This window comes from Marmota monax, unplaced genomic scaffold (assembly GCF_021218885.2).
Source record: "Marmota monax isolate L192 unplaced genomic scaffold, Marmota_monax_Labrador192_F-V1.1 WCK01_AAM20220418_F8-fsc00127, whole genome shotgun sequence".
In the NCBI taxonomy this organism is placed as follows: domain Eukaryota; kingdom Metazoa; phylum Chordata; class Mammalia; order Rodentia; family Sciuridae; genus Marmota; species Marmota monax.
In genome coordinates, this window is record NW_026692894.1 from 4,648,994 (window position 1) to 4,672,342 (window position 23,349).

The window sequence follows — 23,349 nt, forward strand, 5'->3', positions numbered from 1 at the left end:
GGGTCTAGAATGTACTAACCAAGAGTATAAAACCCTATATGTGAGTCCTGGCTTGGAAGGGAACACACTAAAACAAAGGTAGGAGTTGGTTAGATTGGCACAATAAAGGCTGCTGCTTCTCATTTACAAGTTTTCTTTGACTTTTTGTAAACTGTTCTTGTCCTACAATAAAAGAGAGAGAGAGAAATGAGTAAGAATACAAGACAAAAAGGAAGGCTAGCATTAGAAGCTCATCATCAGATCCCAAAGTGCAGAGGGCTCAAGGGGGTCTTCCTGTAGGAAAAGTGCTACAGGTTAGGCCTTAATTTTTTTTTCTTTATTTTTATGTGGTGCTGAGGATGGAACCCAGTGCCTCACACATGCTAGGTGAGCACGCCACCACTCGACCCACATCCCCAGACCCTGGGCCTTAATTTGAGTGGAAGAGGGAAAGGTTGGCCTAAAACTGGGTAGGGTTGTAGCTCAAGGATGAGGGGTACAGGAGATGGGGTTAGAAACAGCGGCTCTCAGCCTGGCGCAGTGGCCATGCCTGTAATCCCAGCAACCTGGGTGGCTGAGGTAGGAGGACTGCAAGTTGGAGACCAGCCTGGGCAACCTAGCTGTGACCCTGTCTCAAAATAAAAGATAAAAAGGGGGAGCAGGGAACCGTAACCCACACCTGTAATCCCAGCGCTCAGGAAGCTGAGGCAGGAAGATCGTGAGTTCAAAGCCAGCCTCAGCAAAAATGAGGCACTAAGCAACTCAGTGAGATCCTGTCTCTAAATAGAATACCAAAAAAAGGAGCTGGGGACGTGGCTCAGTGGTTGTGTGCCCCTGAGTTCAATCCCGGGTACTCCCAAAATAAATAAATAAATAAATAAGATTTTTAAAAGGTGGTATGTAGCTTATGTACCAGGAGGTAAAGCGCCCCTGGTTCAATCTCTAATACCAAAGAAAAAAAATTTAAAAAGCTCTCAGTGATGTAAAGCGGCTTTCACCCAGTGACCGGCCACTGCCCCTCCCTAGGCCTTATCCGCTTCCTATCCCTAAATTGAAGTTTCAAACGGGACGCTGCCCCTCAAAAACATGGCTGCGCCAAGGGTGACGCGCCCCTCAACAAGATGGCGACCGCAGTAGCCCCACCTCCCGCTGCCCCGGTGACCAATGAAAGAGAAGCACGCGGACGTACGCATGCGCGGTGCACCCGAGCGGGCGTGTCCAGTGATGAGTGGGGGATCCCTGCAAGCAACATGACTAAAAAGAAGCGGGAGAATCTGGGCGTCGCTCTCGAGGTGAGGGGAGAAGTGAGGGTTGGGGCAACATCGTTAGTTGCCTTCTCCTGGCTGCAGGGGAATGGGTCGGTCTGGTGGCAAGGTTAGAGTGGGCCAAAGGGAGGAAGCGAGGGCAGCGCAGGTTTGGGAGAGGGATGAGAGGGCCCGACGCAGTCTGGAGGTGAGGGGACCCAGAGGTAAGGGGGCACGCCGCGGGCACCTTAGGAAGGGACGGGGACGGGGACCTCCAGAGGGCAAGAGATCTGGAAGTGAAGGGACCCCAGAGTAGGTGGGGAGAAACGAGGGGACTTAAAGGGGAAGGACATGGGATTAAGGAGGACCCGAGGAAGACGTGTAAGTGAAGAGGAACCCAAAGGGACAGTTGACGCCACAGGCTGGAAGGCCTGTAGTTGAGGGGAATCCCCAAGGGCTAGGACCCAAACAAGAGCTGTCAGTGTATTATTAATGGCTTAAATATCGCCTGAGGTGGGAGAACTTTCCGCCAGAGTACCAAAGCCTGGAGCTTGGAGAGTATTTGGGAGTTTGTCAAGAGAATTCTAGAAGTGGTGACGTTATCCAAAGTCTTCAAAATGGATTGACCGCATGTGGGAAGAAAACCAGCTAATGCCTAGAGCACCTACTGTGTGCTGCTTTCGCCCCTGTGAGAGTCGTGCAGATGAAGTTTCAGGTGGAACCCGGATGTAGAGGTGATGGAGCCAAGAATCAAGCACGAGTGGTCTTTGAGAAAGTGCAACAGGCTGCTGTAACAGGTTTCACCTGGAACTTCATCTGTACACTCTCACAGGCATGTAGTGAGGATTCATGGAGAATGCAAGAGAAATCCCAAAACTTAGTGGCTTCAGGAACAAGAAAGTCTGTCATTTTCTCTAACAGGCTGGAGCAGGGGTCAACAGACCTGGTCTGGAAAGTATCAGACAGAAAATATTTAGGCTTTGCAGACTATATGGTCTCTGGGGTCACTACAGTTGATCCTTATTATTCACAGATTGCATATTTGCATATTTGCCTACTGACTAAATGTATTCGTAGCCCCCAAATCAATACTCTTTTGCATCATTCACAAGCAAATAAAAGAGGAAAAAAATGTTTGAGTCTCCTGAGAGATCCACATTTCCAGTTAAGGTAAAAAAAAAAAAAAAAAAAAAAAGAACATTCTGCCTTTGTTTGCATTACTGTACTACACACAAATGTCCTTTCTCTTGGTGTATTTAGTGTTGTGTTTTTTGTATTTTTGTGCTTTTTATTGGTGATTTAGCTGTTTCAGATGACCCCCAATGGTAGAGTGCTGCCTGGTGTTTGAAGGTTGTGTGTGCCTTCTGGTGCAAAATGGGCTTGTTAGATAAACTTTTTTTTCAAATGTGTTGTAACTCTGCATTGTAAGGTGCTGTTGGTCATGAGTACAATGTTAATGAATCACCTATATATTGAATACGATGTATTTAAACAGAAACATATAAGTCAAGTTTTGTGTGAATCAGTTGATAAAAACATTGTGGCCAGAGGCTTGCAGGAACCTGGTTCAGTATTTGCTAATTCAATTTAATTTTAATTTTTAAATATATAGTTTTGCAGTGCTGGGGATTGAACCCAGGAGCACTCTACCACTGAGTTACATCCCCATCCTTTTTAATTTATTTTTTATTTTTAGTTGTTGAAAGACCTTTATTATTTTTATTTATTTATATGTGGTGCTGAGAATCGTACCCAGTGCCTCACACATGCCAGGCAAGCGCGATACCGCTGGCTTCAAAGTTGCCATCCTCCTGCCTTGGCCCCCCTGAGCTGGGATTATAGGCATGTATCACCGTGCTTGACTTACTTTTGTTGTTGTTGTTTGGACAGTACTTGAAGTTGAACCCAGACCTTCATACATGCTAGACAAGTGCTCCACCACTGAGCCCATCCCAGCCCTTGGTGGTATTTTATAGAAAATAACTACTACGAATAAGAAGTAGTACCTGTCATAACACAAAAGCAGCCACAGGCTATTTGTAAGTGAGCAAGTATAGCATTATGCCAGTAAAACTTTTTTCCCTCCAACAAAAACAGGAAGTAGACAGTCTTTGGCTCTCAGCATCATTTGTCCACCCACAGTCTAAAGAAGGTGGTGGTCTGCCGTCTCCCTGAGTCTTGTTATCATCTTATCAATGAAACCAGGGCACACTCCATTGATGTTTCCACTGCCAGGGAAAGAGAAAGTAGAAGAAGCACCCACTGTCTTAAGGATCCTGGGCCTGAACTCTGCATTTTCCATTGGCAGGAACCAAGATTTGTGGCCTTACCTGTCTGTAATGGAGGCTTAGAAATGTGCTCACCAGCCAGGGGGCCATGTGCCCAGCTATAGCTCCATTACTGTGAAAGGAGGAGATAGTGTGTTTTAGCAGACAGGCTGCACTGCAGTCGGCACCTCACCTCATGGTGTGATTTGAGGATTAAATGAGACAATATGTGTAAAGTGCTTGGCATGTGCCTGGCACAGGGTGGGTAATTGATAAATAGCAGCTCTTTCTTATTCTCACCCTTTGCAGTTCTTTTGCATCCTTTTACCGTGGCTGGGTCAACCCCTGTTTGGGGTTTAGTTTCCTCATCTATAACAAAAGATTTGCATTTCACCAGGAGTTATAAATTAATTATGTCCAAATAAAGATCATGATGTCTGGTTTGGCTTTTGAGTTTTGAGTTTTGACACAAGTGTTTTGATAGGTCATTTATTCTAGGGCCTTTTACTGAGGCAGATTCACTCTTCTTTTTGTTACCCTCTGTGTCTCAATATACACACAATTTATATAGATATTTCAAAATAGGCATATATATATAGATAGATAGATCAAGATCTACATAAATATGCAGGTATTTGTCATACTGGTATCTCAGTCACTTTTTGCTTGGATAGTCAAGAGTTTGAAAATTGTAACTCTGTGCCTTGGAAAAAGCCCAGCATCTGGCCGCCTCCCATCCTTGCTCCTCGGTTGCCCCCAGCGGGTCTGAGCATTGAATGTGCATCGATGCTCAGTAGCAGTAGATATTGTCCTCTTATTAAAAGTCCTGTGCTTGGAGCCAATGAAGTGGTGATTTAATCAAAAATGTTTGTTAATCTGACGAGTGCAATAAAACCCCCACAAGTGAGTGATCTCAGCACCTGCAAACAGTCGCCACTTGTTGTAATGAAGCAATTACCAAGCAGGCAGCTTCACCCTCAGGGCGGGTGCAGGCCAGCTATACTGGGCAGTCACCTCCTAGGACAACCAAGGCACCTTCTAGCCTCCGTCACTCGTGGTTCCTTGCGAGGTCTTTTTATCTGACTCATTTGCCACTTTGTGAGATCTCAGAGTTGGGGGTGGGGAACTGGCTGTGAGTTTTAGCTTCTGAGAGTTTATTCTGAATAACGAGAAAATTATAGTTCAAATGAGAAATTGCCAGCCTGGTACTGATTTTAATGTGTGGGAGGAGAGAAAGGTTTCTTATCAGTCTAAACTTACAGGAAGATTTTGGCTGATGTCAAACTTATTTATGTTTTTCAGTCTCTGATAGTAATGAGCTATTACTTGGTCATCGTACTTTTCTTTTGCAGCCAGACTGTTCAACCTAGTTTCATTGAACAATTGATCTTAACAGATGTATGATGTCTTGGCTAACATTTTAAAGGGGATCATTTGATTGGATCTGATCCCTATTACAGAAATCTGGAAGACTTTTGGCTACAAATTACAGAAAATTGACCTCAATAACTTAAGCAAATAGGAGTCTACTGTTTTTTTTCCCCCATAGAAATATGTGGATAGGTGGCTACTGACATTGGTTCAAAAGCTCAGTTATGTCAGAGGTAGTATTTCTTCATTCCCTTAGCTATTTCTTCATGGTCATAAAATAGCTGCCATGGCTCCAGTCATGTTCAACTTTAAGTCAGGAAGGAGAAAGGAATAGCAACACTATTTGTCCCTTTTATTGGCAAAATATAAGCTCTCCTAGGATTCTCCCAAATGATTTCTGGAATATATCATCATGACCAGTCCCAATGACAGTGAGGCTGGGAAAGTATCTGTTGCACTTTTCCAACTTCTGTAGTAGAGATGAGCAAAGGAGTGGGGTTGGGAGTCCCTGCTGGACTGGCCAACTAACAGTATCTTCTGTAAGAAATAAAAGTTAGTGGAGCCTTTAACTTTCTACCAGGAGGAAAGAAGTTTGACACTGTGATGATTTGTTTGATGCCTTCTCCTGCTGTAAGCTCCATGAGGGCAGGCAGGGGCAGAAGCAGTGTCAGTGAAGATGGTCTCAGCTGTTCTGGGACAGCAGAGCACAAGGCAGTGTTATAGAAGCAGCTTAGTGGACCATCAGTAAATATTTGCTGAATTGGTTTGAGTGATAGGAGGAGGCACTTGAACCTGCCACCCTGACATCTGGGCTTAGCAGAGTGGTTCAGTGGGCAGAGGTTAGGAGGCTGCCACAGAGCCCGCAGTTAGAGCCACCTTCCTGGGGAGCCACCAGCCAGTAGCTGGGGGAGAGGCTCTTGCAGCATGCCAAGAATGTTCAGGGCCCACTGACCACTAAATGAGCCTCACCTGCTGCCAGGCAAAAGCGACAGGTCGCCATTGGGCAGGTGATTTCTCTCAGCAGCCTGCGTCTGGCTCCGCTCCACTTGACGGGGGTCAGGAGACTAAAACCTCATTACCTAACGCGGCTGGATGTCAGCATGTGTGGAGTGGCTGTTTGCCAGCATCTTAATTAATGAATTCATAAGGCGCGGGGCGGATGCCAGCTCTTGAAAAGTGCTTTGAGCCTTCAGTGATGAAGAAGCTTTTGCTAATTTATCAAAAATATATATTGGGGGAGAGAAGAGAAAACAAACCCCAAACACCATTTTGGCTCAGGGACAGCTGAAGGCTTGAGGCTAGGACTGACCCGAGGCTCCTTTCCAAGGCCGCTCAGCCTCCATCTCAGCACCCCAGCCTCAGAGCTCTGGTGGACGGCAGCAGGGCCGCTCGCCTTCGTGCCCTGGGGTCGCGTGAGTGTCCAGAGAAGCGGCAAGCCCGTTGGCTCACCCTCTTCTTCCTGAAAATGGATCCTTGATTAAAATCTGGGGCAGCTCGCTGTCTTCACCTGCTCACCTGGGAGAGAAGCTGCTTCTGGGGCCTCTTGACTGGGAAGCCATGGGTTTGTTTTCTGTCCTCAAAGAGCCCTGCGAGCCTCCTTCACAGAAAAGCATCCCTTAAGTGTGCTGGGGGAGTTGGCTCTTTGGGGTTTATGGCTGGTCACCTGGAAAATTGAGGCCTGTGACCCTCATATGACTGGGCTGTGTGGCCTAGAGGCCCTGGATGGAAAGCCCCGGGGCTCCTGCCAGGGACCATCTGGGCAGGTCCTCTGGCTCCTTTACTCATCATAATAAACATCCTGGGGCCTGCTGACGTGGGAAGAGGTGGATTTCTAGAAACTCAGTCCCTCGGCTGCCAGGCTGGAGGTGAAACAGCTGATGCCTTCTCCAGGCTGTGGCTTCAGGAGGGGAAGGCTTCGGTGCCCTGGGGGTGGAAGGCTTGTGCCCAGTTAGCCCAACTCCTCCTTCTTGAAATTGGATCTTTTGTGTGGGTTTTAGGGCTTGAATGGACAATTGGGTGATTTGAGGGCAGATGCCTGGGGTGTCTGTGAAGTGGGGAGTCAGCACAGCACATGAGGGGGTCCTGGCCCCTGTATCGCAAAGCACCTGGATTCCAGTGAGGCCCTTCCCTCACAGTGCGTCCTTTGTGTGGACTGAGACCAAGCAAGGCCCTGCCCAAGGTTGTTCAGGGTGGAGGAGCTGCTGAAGCCAGGTCAGCATGCTCAGATGGCCTTCAGCTGAGGCATGGAGTGACCATTCCCAGAACCCTTTGCTTTGGATGTTTCCATGAGATGTTGGAGAGACGGCTTGAAGAGCCCCAGCTTGAGAACAGAGAAACCCAAATTCAGACCCCAGTCCTTCCACTTCCCAGATACATGGTGAATTGCTGCTGGTCTGTGCTGGGAGCTTGTTCCTTGTACAGTGGGCGCAGCCTCTTCCTTGCAGGGTGGACGCAAACATGGGATAACATCCATGTAGCTGCCCACAGATTGCCTGGCACTAGGAGTTGCCCAGAGTCCGTATTTCTCTGCTTTCTAGTTATGGGGTGATGGTTAAGGGCACAGACTTGGGCCATTTTGCTTCCCCATTTACTGCCTATGGGACCCCCCCACGAGTTACTTCATTCCCATCATCTCTGCATTGCAGATACGAAGACTTTACCCCTCGTTCTGCCTTAAGCCAAATGTGACTTAATACAAGCAGGCGCCTGGAGCAGCAGGTGGCGTCTGGGACATGCTACAGAAGCATCGTGGCTCCTGTTGTGGTGGAGGGTTAGTTTTGCATGGACTCTTGGTTTCCAGAAACCACTGTGACTCATGCTGTATCATCCAAACATGTGAGACTGCTTGACCTGAGCTTGGCTCAGGTGTCTGGCACCAGGCCCCTTATTAGAAGATCTCACTGTCTGCCAAGACCTGGCCAGGCAGATGCAGGGTATGCCCATGGCCACTGCCTGAGCCTGGAGGCAGACCTGATCCCAGCATCCAGTGTCACCCACTGGTCAGAGATCTCAGGAACAAGACTCAACAAAACCGGAAGCCACTTTCTAAGACAGAAAGCACAATAAGTTGTATGGCCCAAAGTTGAGCCCCGAGAGTGCCTCTGCCTTTTCCTTGGACAGTGGTTCATTAGGGATTTGGCAGAGGGCCATCTAAATGCTCTGTGGGAGCACCATTCAGAGCCCCGCCCACCCTCAGTAGGAAAATGGGGCAAACGACAGCCTGGGACTTGTGCTGACTCCTGCTTGTGGGCAGAATAAAAGCTGCAGGTAACCCCTCCCTGCAGCAGTACCTGGAGCTGGCGCCCCGCAGGGCCTGACCTGACCGGTGTGCTCAGGCAGTTATCTGTGCAGCAGAGCAAGGTCCCTACCTCCAAAGAGGCCTCATTTGGGCTTTGATTCCTGGAGGCTCCACACTCCTGAAAAGATGCCTCATGGGGATTTCAGAGGAATTTTACAGTTTCTCTTAACACAGTGGTTTTATGGTGTATAGGACCCCAGGGAGACTTCCTAGAGCTCTGGGAGTGAGGTGATATTCCCCAAGTCTGTGCAGCAGAGGGGATTGTATTTTCCTGGCCTGGGGCTGCTGCACTGCCAGCTGAGGCACGGAGCAAATGGCCCGGGCTGCGCAGGCAGGGCTCTCGGGGAGGCTGCAGGAAGCCCTTTTCCCTGGTGACTGGAGGGAGGAAATCTTCCCCTGGCACCTGCCTGTAGGAGTGAAGGCCCAGCTTGGCTGGGGCCCTGTCCGCAGCACCCCTCAGGCCACTGCAGCCCCCACCAGCAGAGGGGCTCTTCTGCAGGGAGCCTCCCTCCTCTGTGGAGGCTCCTCGGCCTCACACTGAGCCCCGGGTTTCAATTCCTGAGTCAAATCCATGCTTGGGTGTGGAAAGGCAGCCATGTTCACCCTGCTGCGCCCGCCTCTCCTGGAGCTTTTCTGTTGAAGTGCAGACTTACTGAGTCCCCAGCCACAGGGCCCTCCTCAGAAACTTAAGGGTGCTTCTCCACCCCACCCCACTCCTGCTGTCTACCTCTTTCCCTCCCTTTCTCTTCCTTCTCCCCATGCTTCCCCCCTTGGCTGACTCTCCAGCAGGTCCTGCAGGCAGGAGTTAGCCACTGCTGGTCTCTAGGTCAAGAACAGCGCTCCTGTCAGGACACTCTGCACGTGCCCACCCACCTGTCTCACTGCCACCAAACGGCTTGCACAGGACCTGCCAAGTCCTTAGTCCATGAGGTGCCAAGGGGCACCGTTTGCTAACTTAGAAGGAACTCTTGCCACCACCTTGATTTCCTGGGGTCCCTGTGCCAACCTGCAGACTACAGCTCTGCTCTACCTGCTGGCTTGGTGCAGGACTTGGACATGGTGCCCCGCCCCCCTTTGTAATAACTGACCTTGGTTTTCTGAGTGTAAACGTAACCCAGATGCTTCTTAGTGTTATTGTCCTCACTGTGAGTGAGGTGCCCGCCTTCACTGTTTCCATTTTGTCGGTGACAGTCATGATCTCCACTGCTGCCCCTTCGAGCTCCAGGCAAGTCCCAGGCACAGATCTTCCTGCCACTGTCCAGCCTGCCAGGCAGGAGTCCTGGGGGCTTCATGGCCTTCACCATGTAACCTTCCCTTCCCACTGGAGTTTGTCTAATATATCTTCTTACTATGGTTTCTGGGCTCACGTGTCTGCTGTTTAGCTGACTGCTAGGTCCCTAGAGCCATGATGTGAGTGAACCCCAAGTCTGGCTGCCAGGCTTCTCCTGCCATTCCCTGGGTCCTCCGATGCTCAGCCCTCTGCTGAGTATGTTCTGCCTGGACAGCTGCCCTAGCTCCAGAGCCCAGCCCAACTCCATCCCCAGGCAGAACACAGAGATTCCCAGCGTGCTGGGGGCTGGCCAGTGGAGGTGCTGCTGTCCCCATGGTACACCCTCTAGGTTTCTTGTTGTGAAGCCCTTGGTAGACTCTGAGAAGTAGTCAGATCTGAGCCAGAGGGCCTCCCTGCCTCTGCTGCTGCCAGCAACCCAGGAGGAGTCCTCTCCTCATGCTGCACTTCATGCCTTCTCTTACTCTTGCCACCGGTTAACTTGGTTTTTATTCCCCAAAGATCTGGTGAAAACCACTCTCTGCTAAGAGCAAACATGTACTGCAGCCCTCCGTGCAAGGCTGTGCTGTGACACCGTGCTGCATCACGTTGTCCTCACACTCTGGGATGCGAAGTATGATGATCTTATTTTTACGAGTCAACCAAGCTACGGAACTAGGGAACTCACCAGTCACACAGAAATTAATGACTGCCAAAACGCTGGTCACAGCCACGAGTCCTACTAGTACACTTAACTTGGAACCATGATTCCAAGCTTCTGGGCACTTGGGCTCCCAACTGCTGCCCAGCTCTGACCTTTACACTTCTAGAATACCCCTGACATTCTTGTCCTTTCTCTGGTTCTAACCCCCTTGTTTGGAGTCCTGGCCATCATGTTCTGTGTTGCCTGTAGTCTGTGACGTGCATGATTCACAGGTGTGTAGTTGAGAGGTGACGGTCCTCTCCCACCTTTTGGACCCTTCTTTCTTGGTCAGTCTGTAGCCACCATTCCCGATTGTGGTCACAACCAAAAATATCCTGATGCCCTCATCCTGCCCCCTATGCAGCCAGGTCCCCCAGAGTCTCTTTCCCCATTATTACGGCTGCTGAGAGCTGGCTTCTGTTCCACAGTGCTGCAGCGGGGTTGGTTGCCAGCTTTCTGAGCCAGGCCCAGAGATGGAGACCCAGCAGGGTCACCTTCTAAGGATGTGCCTGTGGCCTGCTGAAGAGTCTCTGACAGTCAGCCTTGCCTCCCTCAGCCCACATCAGGCAGCTGGGTTGTGAAGAAGGGGATCTCACTATTTAGAAGGAAATCAGAGAGAGCTGTCAGCAGGACATAAATATTCATAGAGGGAGGTTAGAACTTGAGTCCCTAAACCTTGATTTGTGTTTGCCCGCTTAAGCCTCATTAAAAAGTGGCAAATGAAAGTGGAGATATTCAGTGGAACTGCAAATAAATTGGGCTTGTTCAGATAAAGGCCCCCAACTGCCAGCTTCTCAGGCCCTGTCCAGAGCATAATGACAGATTGGCTTGGCTACTTAGGGTTTGCCAACCTCAATTTTAAGATTTTGCCTAGCATGAATTCCTAGCCTTGTTCTGGGACAATTAGCACTTGTTTGGGCACCTGGTAGCCTTCCAGAGGTGTTTAGGGATGGAAAGTCCCAATCTGCTCCTTCCCTATAACGACTTACAAACCAGGTCCTGGCTAAAGAGGGCACAGGAAGGGCTCTAACCTGGAACTGAGACTGCCTGGGCAGTCTGCAAAGCTTCATAGTGAGGGGGTTATGTGCACATATGGTTGTCCCCTGAACCTGGGCCCTGTGTCGGGGTGAACTGCTTGGTGGCCTGAAGCATTGACATCAGCTGTTGCTCTTTGAGCCTGACTCCCAAGCCTTGTTCCTTTCCCTGCTGTGCGGCTCTAGGAAGGCCTCTGGCCCCGTCTCCTAGCTGGGGTTGTTCCCAGGACAGTCCTCCCTTTGGGTGCCCATTAGCTGAGAAACAGCACAATTAGCCAGGCAGTTAACTCGAGGTTCTGCAGTTGCTCCCTCCCACAGGGCCCTGCTTAACTGGGCTGAAGTTGGCAGTGCCGGGGGCTACAGGGAAGGTAGTGGGTGGTGCATCATTTGGACCAGGCCTCAAGACAGGGAAAGTGTCTGAGAAGGGTGCTGGCCAGGGAGGGCACAGAGGTCCACAGATTTCAACTCAGATGTCCTGACACCCAGTCCCGGAATGCCTGCCTGAGACTCAAGGGCTCTGACAAGCTACCTGGGAGGCAGGATTCTTTCTTGCAGGAGGCAACTCCAAAAAGGAATGGTGCACAGAGCTGGCTGAGACTGATAAGAAGGGAGGCCCCACTCCGACTCCTCAGAAAAGTCATTTCCTTTGGGGAGCCAGGTTCTCCCATTTGTGAAATAGAGGTCGTGCTTGCTATCCCTCCTGGGGATGTGGTGAGAATGAGCAAAGTCAGAGATGGGAAATGGAATACGGTGGGACTCTAAGCACTGTGCAGCCAGCTGCTCTGCAGGACACAGCCCCAGAAACCAAGCCACCAAAATCTAGGCTCTCGCTAGCAGGGCTGGCGAGGAAGCAGAGCAGGCCCAGGCCTAGAAAGGCAGCCGATGAGACTGAGCAAAAGACTGGAGTCAAGAGATGGATGGGGGCAGGGGCTTGCTGTCAGTGCGTGATCCTGAGCCCAGGCTTGCACAACCTGCTGGTAGTTCACGGAACATTTTTTCCACAACTCAAATATTTTCCCAAGAACACACCTCTGGAACCATAATCAAAACAAATGGAAAAGGATATCTTTGGCAACTGGCCTTTCAGGAGCTTAGCTGTTTTGCCACACAAGTTACAGCTACCTCGATGATGGGCACTGTTTTTGCACGAGAACCAAGTCAGAAATAGAAGTGGTTTTGAGTAACTTTTTTTTCCCCCTGCTAATTTTTATTGATTCCTGTAGGAAATGTCTGTTCTTACAGCTTGGACTAAGATCTGAAAACAAGCCTGTCGATGAGGAAAACCTCTGTGTTGTGGCCCCGGGTACTGAACCACCTGCCCGAGGAGCACCTGGAGCCTCGAGCCTTGTGTTGCAGGCCTGCCCTTGCCGGGCTCTGGCTCCTGCTCTCTGGGCCTTATATGGGGAGATAGAGCTGACCATGGGGCTGCTCCTCTCTCCCCCCAACCCGTGCTTAGTCCAGTAGGTGAGGACAGCTGTGAGACCCTCGTAGCACCCACTGCCCTGTTTTCAGGGGGACTCGGGCTGGAGCCCAGAGCTGAAGCATGCAGTGGTGGAGGACAGCAAAGACACTCTGGGGCACCGGTGCCTGGGTGCCCTGCCCAGTGGAAGTGAACATGGCCTGGGACAGGGTGGATTTGAGACTTGCCTGATCCCAGGGCATTATAGCTGCAGAGCTCTGCAACCTCTCTCCATTTGCCTTATGTTTCAGATTGATGGGCTGGAGGAAAAGTTGTCCCAGTGTCGGAGAGACCTGGAGGCTGTGGACTGCAGGCTCCACAGGGCAGAGCTGAGCCCAGAGGACAGGTAACGTTCCTGACCAGCCACCCCCTCCCCTCCCTGCCCTTGTGTCTGTCCTGAGTCCCCAAAGTGAACTAAGCTTAAGGCAGAGGGTTTGGGTCCTTAGCTTCTGAGGTCAACTCCTGAGACCTGGGCACTGGTCCCCTTTGTTCACACTGTCCTGTTTGCTGGCTGCCCCCAGGTGGCTAGAGGAAAAGGGCTTGAGCCATGAAATTCCTTCCCCACAGGAGGTCTCTGGAGAAGGAGAAAAACAGCCTAATGAGCAGAGCCTCCAACTACGGTAAGAGAGTTCCCTTCAGATGCCCACCTTGACCTCCAGGACCCAGAGTTTGGAGGGGCCAGGCAGCAGCCCAGGGAACCTAACTAGGTGGCTGGGCACAAGGTGGTCCTTTGAGAGGGCGCCAGCCCCAGGAGGCTGAAGGAACCTGCCTTGTGGGAGGAGAGCTAGTCTATTCTTTGTTACAAGGGAAGAAGGATGACCTAGGGCTCTGTCTTCCCTCTGGGATAAAGGGGTGTGGCTGTAGCCAGGTCCCCTCCCTCCCCTCCCCTACTGCCACCACAACTCCCCTCCTGGCCAGGAACATCCTGCATTTGGAGTAGGGCTGACAGATACCCCCCCACCCCCCCCACCCCCACACAAACTTGAGTGCAGGAAGGGCTCCTGTGGGTAGAGCAATACTGCCACCTTCTGGGCACTGGGGGCAGGGCCAGGTAGAGTACAGGCGGGGCAAGCAGCTGGAGTGTGGCTGGCTGATAGCCTCAGCTTCCTGAGAGTTGGAGGAAAAAGATCTGTAGCAGGTTCTTCAGTTTGTCCCCTCTTGGTTCTCCCCTGGGGGACCAGGCCTGGCCAGGGAACAATACAGAAAGAACAATCTGACCCGACACAGTTGGGCTGGGGTACCCTGGGCTCAGTCTAGCCCACCCAGAGCCCCCTGTGAGTCCCTCCCTCCCTTGCACATGATGGGTGGGGCCTCAGTTCCCCTCCAGCTTAGCAGTTTTCACAGCAGTTTTCACCTCAGCATCGCCACTTAGTTTAGCCTTCATGGTGTACCAACCACCTGCATGTCACTTGGAGGGACCCATATGGGTGTAACCATGGGTGTGGCTACAGAACAGCAGGACTGGCTTCCTCTAGAATGGAGGATGGCTGCCTCCTGTCAGCAACCCTAGATTCTGCTGAGCTGGGCCCCCAGCAAAAGGCAGGATCTCAAGAAACAAATGTGGCCCTGCCTGGCCACTCCAGTATCTGGCTCAAGATACTGTCCAACTCCACTGAGTTTCTGGTTGGCTGGATGAGACTCCTGGAAGGACGAGCACTGTAGAGCCCACTGAGAGGTGAGGACTCACCTGATGTTACACTGTATCCTAGCTTGGCTCTCAGGTGTGGCTTCTTTGGTGACCCCTCACATCCCATCCTCAACCTGGTTGAGCAGCCTTGTTATTAGGACTTTTAGGCCAAAATCTGTACCTAAAATGTTATGAAGATCTGGGCAGATCAAGGACAGGTCATGTTTAAGCGTAAGAGACAGGAGGGACACAACTTCAGTGGTGTGTGTATCCATTTTGGAAAGGGAGAAAGAACACTTACGGCCTCCATTCCCTGTCCCATACCAACTACCCCTTTATCTCCCAGAGAAGGAACTAAAATTGCTTCGGCAAGAGAACCGGAAGAACATGCTGCTCTCGGTGGCCATCTTCATCCTCCTGGCCCTGGTCTATGCCCACTGGACCACGTGAGTCTGCAATGCCCCGCAGCCACTGCAGGCTTCCCCTCGGCTCCTTAATTGGGACCAAGCAGGCCCTTCAAGTCTCAAGAGGACTACAGTGTCGGGGTGCTTCCCCCACCTAGGCCTTGGAGTAAGGCCTCCTGACGTGTCCTCTCCCCACCCCCACCCCCGAGTCAAGGGAGAGGCAATAAAGAACATCAGGCTGCTCCTGTCTGCTGAGTAAATGTCACGGTCCGACTGTAGCTGAGGGGCAGCAGGAGAGTCACTCAGGAATCAAGGAAGGAGAGACATTCAAAAGTTCATGGTGTAGAATTCAGAAGGGAGAGGTAAAGGGGTAGTTGGGAAGGTGGGCAGACATTGTGCCACCTGCTGCCCACTATCAAACATTACCTGCCCTCCAGCCAGTGCCAGCACCTCCAATTATGGCAGAAAAATGCAGCCTGTGCAGTGAAGGGTGATTTGGACTTGGAAGTGGTGGGAGGTCCCGGAGGAATGTGGAGGAATGCGAAGTTAATCCATCCTCAGGAGGCAGGCAGGACTGGGAGGCCCAGAGAGCAAGTGTGCAGCAAGAGCCATGATAAAGACAAGATTCATGGTGACAGTGGCAGTAAGAGGTGGTGGGGGTCAACCATACCCCTAACTCCACTCCCACAGTGAGGCCAGGAAGAAAGAGGGTGGGTGCTGCAGCCAGCAGAGGGAGACAGGCTGGGAGCACTAAGGTGAACTCCCTATGTCACAGTGGGACCCCCAGATTAGGGTAAAGGAGCCCAGGAAAGTATAGGCATTAGGGGGATCCAGTATCCATGTGACAAAGGAGTGGGATGCCATCAGTTTCTGCATACCCTCTACCCTAAAGCAGGAGTGCAGCCCCCACTGGGGTGGGGGGGAGCCTGGCCACCTGGGGGGGGAGCCTGGCCACCTGGGGAGGGAGGCTGGCCAGGGTCAGTGAGTCCATTTCTCTCTCCCTCTCAATCCTTGGTCTAGTGACACTAATTGGTCTGACGCCTCTATTATTTTAGTCACAGACTGATCCTGGATTGTCACAGTGCCACCACAGAGTGAGCTATGTGATTTCTGTAAGAGGGGGAAGGTGCCTTGCTGCCCTCCTTGGGCTGTGGGTTCATTCAGTCCTCTATCCCTACTTCTATCAGCAGCTGCGTGATTTCCCTGGGTTCCTGGGCTCCCTTCTCTAGCAGCAGTCCTGCGCGCCCTGCGGGGCCCAGGAGCTTAGACAGGCTCAGAATAAACAAACCTTCTTTTCTCCTCTCTTCTTTGAGTAGAGCTTCCTCTCCCTTCACCTCTTGCCCAGGCTGCCTCATCCAAGCCAGTCCCAGAGCACAAAGCACTGAGGACAAATAGCAACAGCCCCAGCACAGAGCCACACAGGCATTAAAAATATGTTTATCTTTAATGATCCAAGATTCTGCAAGACACACTGATATACCCAGAATTGGGTGGAAATACAGCATCTCAGTGGTGCTGCCGCCAGCCTGGGGGGTGGGAGGCTGGATGCTGGCTGAAGGACCCCCATGGTGGAGTCAATTCCAACCTGCCGGGAGCCTCAGTGCCCTATCTCCATGGAAACCAGCCTGGCACTGGGATGGGGCCCTAGGGAGCCTGCATGAACATCTCTGAGAGGTATTTCCCATTAAAAAACAACCACAGATGCCCTCCCCCACCCAAAGCTGCTGCCCAGCTTCCCCTCCTCCCTCTGCCAAGATAGAGGAAATGGAGTGACCACAGAGAGACAGACAAAAGCAGACTGTACCTCCAGATGGAAAGGAAAAACAAAGGAAAGGGTGGCTACCTCCAGCTCAGAACTCTGCCAACACCCTAGGGTGGCTAGGGCACAGGCAGTATGCGACTGCCAGAGGGCTGGTGCTGTACTGACCCTAGAGGTACCTGTTACTGGTGGGGCCACTGCTACTGGGGGAGAGGCAAAGGCAGGTTTTCAAGGCTACTTCCAGCCCTCTGAGCTGCCCAACATTTGGATCAAAACGAGTGGCCCAGGAAGCCTCTCTAACCCCAGGAGGCAGTCACACCAGTCCCAAAGACAGCACAGCCTGCATCTCAATATGGTGTCAGTGACGTCGGACCCACTCTCTTCCTTCCCGGCCTGCCGGGACTATCAGAGGTCTAGGCTGGGAAGAATGCCAGGATGGGTGTGGGGAAGAGATGAAAAAGTCTTCCAACTTGGCATCAAAACAGAGCAAGTTCAAAGAAACAAAACTTTGATTTGTACAACAGCTGCTCCTGGCCAGCTCGTGACAGTGGGCGTCACCCACCCAGGATTGGCCCAATAAAAGTTGGGCAAAGCAGGGGCCTGGCCACCCTCAGAGGCAGTGCATGGAACTCAGAAAAATGAGTCTACAGGACTCTGGAGAGAACGGCAGAACCCAAAGCCTGCTACTCTCTAACACGTCCTCCACCAGCCCCACGTGCCCTGGGCACTGACCACAAACCTGCCTCAGGAGCAGCTTCCTTCAGGCTGAGTCCTGGTAGGGGAAACAATTCCCAGGCAGATGGTGTCCCAGAAGGAACATGTGTCCTCTGAAGGCCCTGACTGAGCTCCTCAGAGAGAGGCGGCTATTTGCTCCCAAGGCCAGGCTTAGCTCCCCCCAGTCCCCTTTCAAGAGGCAGAAGGAACCAGTGCTGGGAGCCCCAAGTGCAGAGTGCCCCGTTGTGGGGAATGACAGGGCATTCAGCAGGGGTGGAACACCCCAAGGCCCTCAGGCGCTGTGCATCTGGATGAAGGAAAGGACGTCCTCCTTGGATAGCTTGTCTGGGTCCTGGGGCTTCTGGGAGTCATGCACACGGATGCCATCCCCCCACTCCCAGAAGAGTCGGCCATAGTAGCAGATGCTGCAAGGAGGAGAGGGGAGAGGTTAGAGGGCTATACCTGGGTGGCCCAGGACCAAGAGCCCACCAGCCCACCCCTGGCAACAGTGACATTGACCCTCTCAGTTGAGGGTCTTCTCTCTGGTAACCTAAAGGTACCCAGTAGGCACCAGCTCCTTCTGTGCTGCCCAGAACCAACTCTTCCAACAGACAGCTGCTGCTTACCGCATCCAACTGAACTGTAACTACTGATATTCCTGGATTGTCTGTCTGTGCTTCTCTAATGGAACAGTGTTAGTGAGGAGACAGAAACAAGTGTTAGTGGCTAGTTTTAGGCAACAGGGCTGCTGTCAAAACCTATGACCAGCAATCTGGCAGATGGATGCTGGGTCCTAATAAGGGACAGCTAGGACCTTGGACCTCACCATCATGGCAGGTCCAGGTACTGCTGCTCACTGAGCTCACCGCCCGGCTCGGCCACACTTGGGTGTTCCCAGGGAAAGAACCTGGCCCAGGCTCACAGGAGCCCTTGTGTGGCAGTGATCAGTCTCAGGCCTCAGGGTGTGCCCTGGGAGGGCTTGCACCTGGCAGGAGGACTTGGAGCTGCTAGGGAAGGCAGCTCAAAAGGGGGTTACTCACTGAAATGGGGCGATGGCATCTGCAGGAAGATCATAGGTGGAGTTCCTGGTTTTCTTGTTGTAGAAGAATTTCCTCTTGAAGTTTTTGCTGCATGCCATAGTCCACGGCTCTACAGGAAAAAGAGGGGAAGGAGCTCAGAAAGGACACAGTACCCACAGGGGTGGGTCTGGCATTGCAGGGGTGGGTCTGGCATTGCAGGGGTGTGTCTTCCTTCCCTCTTGTTTGTCCTTCCCACCTCCCTTCCTCCAAGAACAGGCAGGGAACAACTTAAGTATGCCACCTCCACCAGCAGCCTAGAAGGCTCCAGGAGGATTACTGATTATTTCTCAACACACACACAAGTGTCCTATCAACCCACCATCGCCCTACAGTGCACAAGTGCACAGAGCCCAAACTTGCCATGTGTGCATTACAAGCTAGCCCTCTTCCCACGCCCAACCCACCCCCCCAGGCCCACTGAAGAACAGAAAAGGCTGTGGACACACAGCCCTCTAACATACACTTCAGGGAAGCGCCAGCCTGGCTGCCCCCACCCCACTGTCAGCTAGCTCCGGCTCAGGTAGAGTGTGGAAAGGAGGTGGCGTGGAGGCAGGGAGCCATCACCCACCATTCACAGTCCTGACGATGTACAGGCCTGTGGGCACAAAGTGCCTGTCGTCTCGCCCTGTGTAGCTGAGCTTTGGAGTGCCACTGGATCCCTTGATGATCTTCATTTCTAACCTGATTCCAAATAAGTGTACAAACAGATGTGAGTGTGTGAGACAGAAAGCCATACCGTTAGTCTCTGGCTAACATCAGTCATTCATTGCATTCTATGCTGCTTCCACCTAAAAAGAAACTGAGGCACGGCGCCTTAAAAGAACTGCTCCAAGCACACAGTGATATTGGTAGTGCTAGGTTTAGATCTCAAGCAACAGAAACACGGGAGTGACAAATGACCCTGCCAGGCCACCACTACTGAGGGGTGGTTACCTCCATGGTGATAGCAATAAGACTGAGATCTGAGACTGTGGGTGCCAGAGTCTTCAGCCCTCCACCCATGTCATCACTGTGGCCACTAGAGAGTTAACAGTAACCACCTCCCAGAGAGCACTGAGAGCCAGCCTCACTCCCATACTGAGAATCAGATCTGCAAGCGCCATGCACCCCACACACCGTGAAGAATATGAGGAAGCGTTTATGCCCCCTTGGTCCCCTCCAGGCTCAGTCTCTCTCAGCACTAGGAGCTGGGATTTATAGTGTTCCCAGCAGCTTGCTGCTCTGCCCCTTGCAGGAACAATCGTAACTATTACAGCATCAATGAGCCCATATTTCTGCCTGACACATGTCTGCCCTGCTCCCCTCCTGACAGGGTGCTGAGTCAGCTGGGGGGGGGGGGGGTTATAGGCTGCAGCAGAGCCACACAGAGGCCCTGAGGAGGGGGTGGGAGCATCACTACCTCTGCACCCTACCCACAACCTGTCTCTACAAAAAAAAAAAAGGAATCCTCAACTTGACTTAAATCCCAAACTGCACTGGGTTGAGTCACTCACCTGAGGAAAATCTTCTCCATCTCCTCCAGCCTGTATACCTCCTTCACTCTGCAGGTAGAGGGGTAGGGAGAGGATGAGGCTTCCTGGGGACATACTCATCCAGAAAGCAGCAGGCTGTGCCTGCCCTAGCCTTCTGCCTTGGCCCTCCCTGCAACCACTCAGTTCACCATGAATGAGGATACCCCGCCCGGGGCACCCTAGGATTCAAAGCTGCCAAGCAACTCCTCAGGTCTGCCCCAGGCAACTGGGGGTGCAGCTATGGCACTGGAGGATGGGAGGGGCAAAGTTCTCTTCCAGCATTCCAGAGGCCAGGAATCACATGCCTTCGAACTGCTACTGTGTAAGGTACCCAGAGACCCAGCCACCAGACTTCAAGCAAACCCTTCGAAGCACAGATATCTACAAAAGGCATTCTTAAAACTGGACTTAAATAACTAAATTCACATTCATATGAATAAAACTGGTTTTGGTATAGATACCTCAGGCTCTAGTGACATGGAGCTCCGTGGAGCAGGGCTCAGCAGTGCCCTACAGGTAGTAACCTCAGACCTGGGGAAGTCTTTCTTTATCTTCTCCCTGATTATTCTTTTCCTCCTCTGCCCCTGACAGCTAACTCTGGCCTGCTTCCTCAAGCCATCCTCTTCATATTCAAAATTCCCATTGTCTTAGTATCCATTTCTTACCTGAAAGAATATTCATGATCCTCCAGCGTTAGCGCTTCCAGAAGCAAGTGTGTCTTAAGTGAGATACCTTAACCCCTAGAATGAATCTACCTGTGGAGGTTGGCTCACTGCCAGGCAGGACAAGGAACACTCTGGGCTGATAGCCACCTACCCAGCACTCCCCAACAAATCACTCATCAAGGTAAGTTTTATCTCTAGCACCAACTTGGCCTGGCCCTCTCCACTGAGCCCTCCTGTCCCTCAATGGATGGAGAAGCAGGCAGTGACCAGAAGAAGCAACCGAGAAGGATTAGACAGGACGGGGAGCACTTGCTTACCTGATGGGGTTCATGTCAGGCCGACTGGGCTTGGAAACTGCCTTCACAAATTTCTCAGCAAGCTGGATTCTACAATCCAAACAGTCACTCAGAGACAAGTCAGACCACCCCTGCCAACACCCCTGCCCCTGGGTGACGTCACAGCACCAATCTATACAAACTGCCAATAGGAAGCATCAGTGTACCCCAGAAGCCCACCCTGCCCTTTCCACTGCCGTCCTCACTCCTACCCTCCCCGCCTGGATTCTGACCTCTAATTTCACTACATCCTGGCCGGCTTTCCTCAAGTGAGCCTTCAGCTGTGTTCAGTCATCTCCACTAGAACTTCAAGTGTCATCTTTATTGTATGTCTACCCTGTCACCCCACACCAAGGACACAAGCCTAAACAGGACCACCCAAGCACTAGACGTGTTTTTCAGAGGGGACCCTCCCTCTTCTCATAAGGTCACCCCTCTTGCTCAACCTTAACACAAACATCATCCTAATCTGAGCAGCTGTGGCAAGAGTATACTAGTATTAATGACAACCAAGGCCCAAACTCTGAAGTGCCAAGACCAATTTCTTACCCTGCCCTTGGGACAGCCAGTGAGCGGGAGAGGGAAATTCTCAGGACATCCATAAGCAGAGGCCAGGGTGAGGGGCCAAGCCTCAGGAGGCTGCTGCCCAGAGAGCTTCCCAGGCCCACCCTCACCCTCCCTACCCTGGGGCCCAGGTCAGACCGCTGATTGAAGTGCTGTTCCCGAACATCACTGCCGTTCAGCACAAGGACATCAAGGATGTGGATGGCACTAATCTTCCGCTGGGCCTTCCCCTAGAAGGACAAGTACACTGCCCACTCTGCCCACTGTGACATGGTTGGGCCTTCCACCTATGCTGGGGGAGGGAGGACTTTAAACACAGTCCAGGGCCAGCTTCTCATCCTTTGCCCACTGTTCCCATTAATGGTTCTGAATGTCATCCCTATGGTGGTGCTACTCAAAGCTCCCAGGAAATGACAGGTCTCTTCTTTCCCAAGGGATTTCTGGTCAAGAGCTAAATTAGCTGTTAAAAACAAAACACCCAGAAGGCTCATCAGGGCCCTGGGCACACAATGATGATCCAGGTCTCTCTGACATGCGGGGACTATTCCTACCTGAACCTCTCATGGTCTAGGGCAACTGCTCCCAGAGAAGGAATAATTACCAAACCTTTCCCCAGACTTGGTCCCTGTCAATCACCATACAAGGTAACTGAATTAAACCAAGGCAAAGAGCCAGGCTCTGGTATTCTAGTCCCCAAGCCACTAGGGCAACACATGAGCAGAATCATATCTGACCTCTCCTTTGAGCTCATGCACAATTTCAACAGAAAGCAGAGTATCCCGGGGTAGCTCTGTCTTCAGGTCCAGCTTGACCCAGCGGTCTGACTGACGGCCATCCCACGTGTAGATCTGGGACTTCTATAGGTAGAGAGCAAGGGTAGGTGTGGAGATGAGGAATGAGAGATTTAGTTCTCAAAAGGGCTTTTACTTGCCAGCTACAAGCCGATGGGGTGGGAAAATGTCAGAAAATGTCTAGTAGAGATGAAGTTTATTATTATATTTGTTCTCCGGTGCCTCCACGGAAGACAGGTGGAGATAGGACTTAGTCCTGCTGGTTGGGAATGGGTGGCCTCAGGGCACCTTCAAATGACCTTAGTCCATGATTAGTGACTCTCAAGAAAATACAGCTGGATGCATGTTGATGCAGGGGTCCGGGGAGAGGAAAAGGAGAGAAAGTAAAAGGAGAAAAAGACAAAATGTGAGAGAACACAAAAGAATGAGTGGATCATTTGAAATATAATTCCACAAATTACATGGAAGACAGAACTGAAAGAAAAAGCACAGACTTCAGCCAGTTAAGTCAGGTGCAAAACTCACTAAGGCTTTCCTTCCCCTCATACCGCCTCAGAGGGCCCAGGGAAGGAAAGGGATATCTTTGCAAAATAGGAAATGGCATGGAATGGGGTGCTACTGCAAAGGACCAGCTACATGGGCTCAAACCTGCAGCCCATGCTGCCAGCATGGAAAACCCTGATCCCAAGAGAAACAGCACTGTGCCCTTTAGCAAGGCAGAGCCGAAGAAACAAATAAAAAACTGACAAAAATCAATGAACCACACTTGGTGAACTCAGAAGAAGAAAGGAAATAAAGTTTTAAGAAATACTTTTTCTAGGACCAAAGCCACACCTCCTTGGTGCCAAGAGAACATGCACCAAGTGTAGCTGGCAGCTGTCCACACTCCCACAGACAGAGGGCATTGCTGCCACCCCAAGCTGGTAGGAAGCCAGCTGCAGACTTACCCCCAGGCCGAGGAGGAACTTCTGCTGGCTGCCAGACACCATGCAGCGGTAGTCGAGCACAGGGCGGATTTTCTCCAGGGTTTTGGAGGTAAGCAGCGTGGGCTTGTAGCTGAAGATGTCGATCTCAGTGCCCTGTAGCCGTAGACCAAGAAAACAGTGCTGGGCTGGAGAAGGCACGGACAGTACTGGTGCCCATACGGGCTAGAGCAAGCTAGGAGAGGCAAGGGACAGGAAGCACTTGCTCTCAGAAAAATGCTCCCCTGCTCCTTCTTCTCTACCTAACCATGCACTAAATGGGATCTATTTCCATCTGCCTGGAGTGTTCCTTTAG

General features: G+C 51.6%; 2 protein-coding genes across 3 annotated transcripts in view; one reads left to right on the forward strand and one right to left on the reverse strand.

Moving 5' to 3' along the window:
- Window positions 1-1,175: 1,175 nt before the first annotated feature.
- Ccdc167 (coiled-coil domain containing 167) lies at window positions 1,176-14,895 on the forward strand. Its single transcript, XM_046450638.1, has 4 exons — window positions 1,176-1,271; window positions 12,874-12,968; window positions 13,190-13,242; window positions 14,596-14,895. Exons 1-4 carry the CDS (start codon window positions 1,230-1,232, stop codon window positions 14,697-14,699), a joined length of 294 nt encoding a protein of 97 aa, XP_046306594.1. The 5' UTR covers window positions 1,176-1,229; the 3' UTR covers window positions 14,700-14,895.
- A 1,183-nt stretch (window positions 14,896-16,078) lies between these two features.
- The window catches only part of Cmtr1 (cap methyltransferase 1), a 48,796-nt gene continuing 41,525 nt past the window's right edge, over window positions 16,079-23,349 (reverse strand). For both annotated transcript variants that reach the window (XM_046450637.2, XM_046450636.2), the window contains exons 17-24: window positions 23,019-23,150; window positions 22,015-22,137; window positions 21,419-21,510; window positions 20,699-20,767; window positions 19,699-19,746; window positions 18,774-18,886; window positions 18,167-18,275; window positions 16,079-17,551 (exon numbers count right to left, since the gene is read on the reverse strand). In XM_046450637.2, coding sequence (XP_046306593.1) covers window positions 17,419-17,551; window positions 18,167-18,275; window positions 18,774-18,886; window positions 19,699-19,746; window positions 20,699-20,767; window positions 21,419-21,510; window positions 22,015-22,137; window positions 23,019-23,150 — 819 coding nt within the window. In that variant the 3' untranslated portion in view covers window positions 16,079-17,418. The remainder of the gene's footprint in view (window positions 17,552-18,166; window positions 18,276-18,773; window positions 18,887-19,698; window positions 19,747-20,698; window positions 20,768-21,418; window positions 21,511-22,014; window positions 22,138-23,018; window positions 23,151-23,349) is intronic.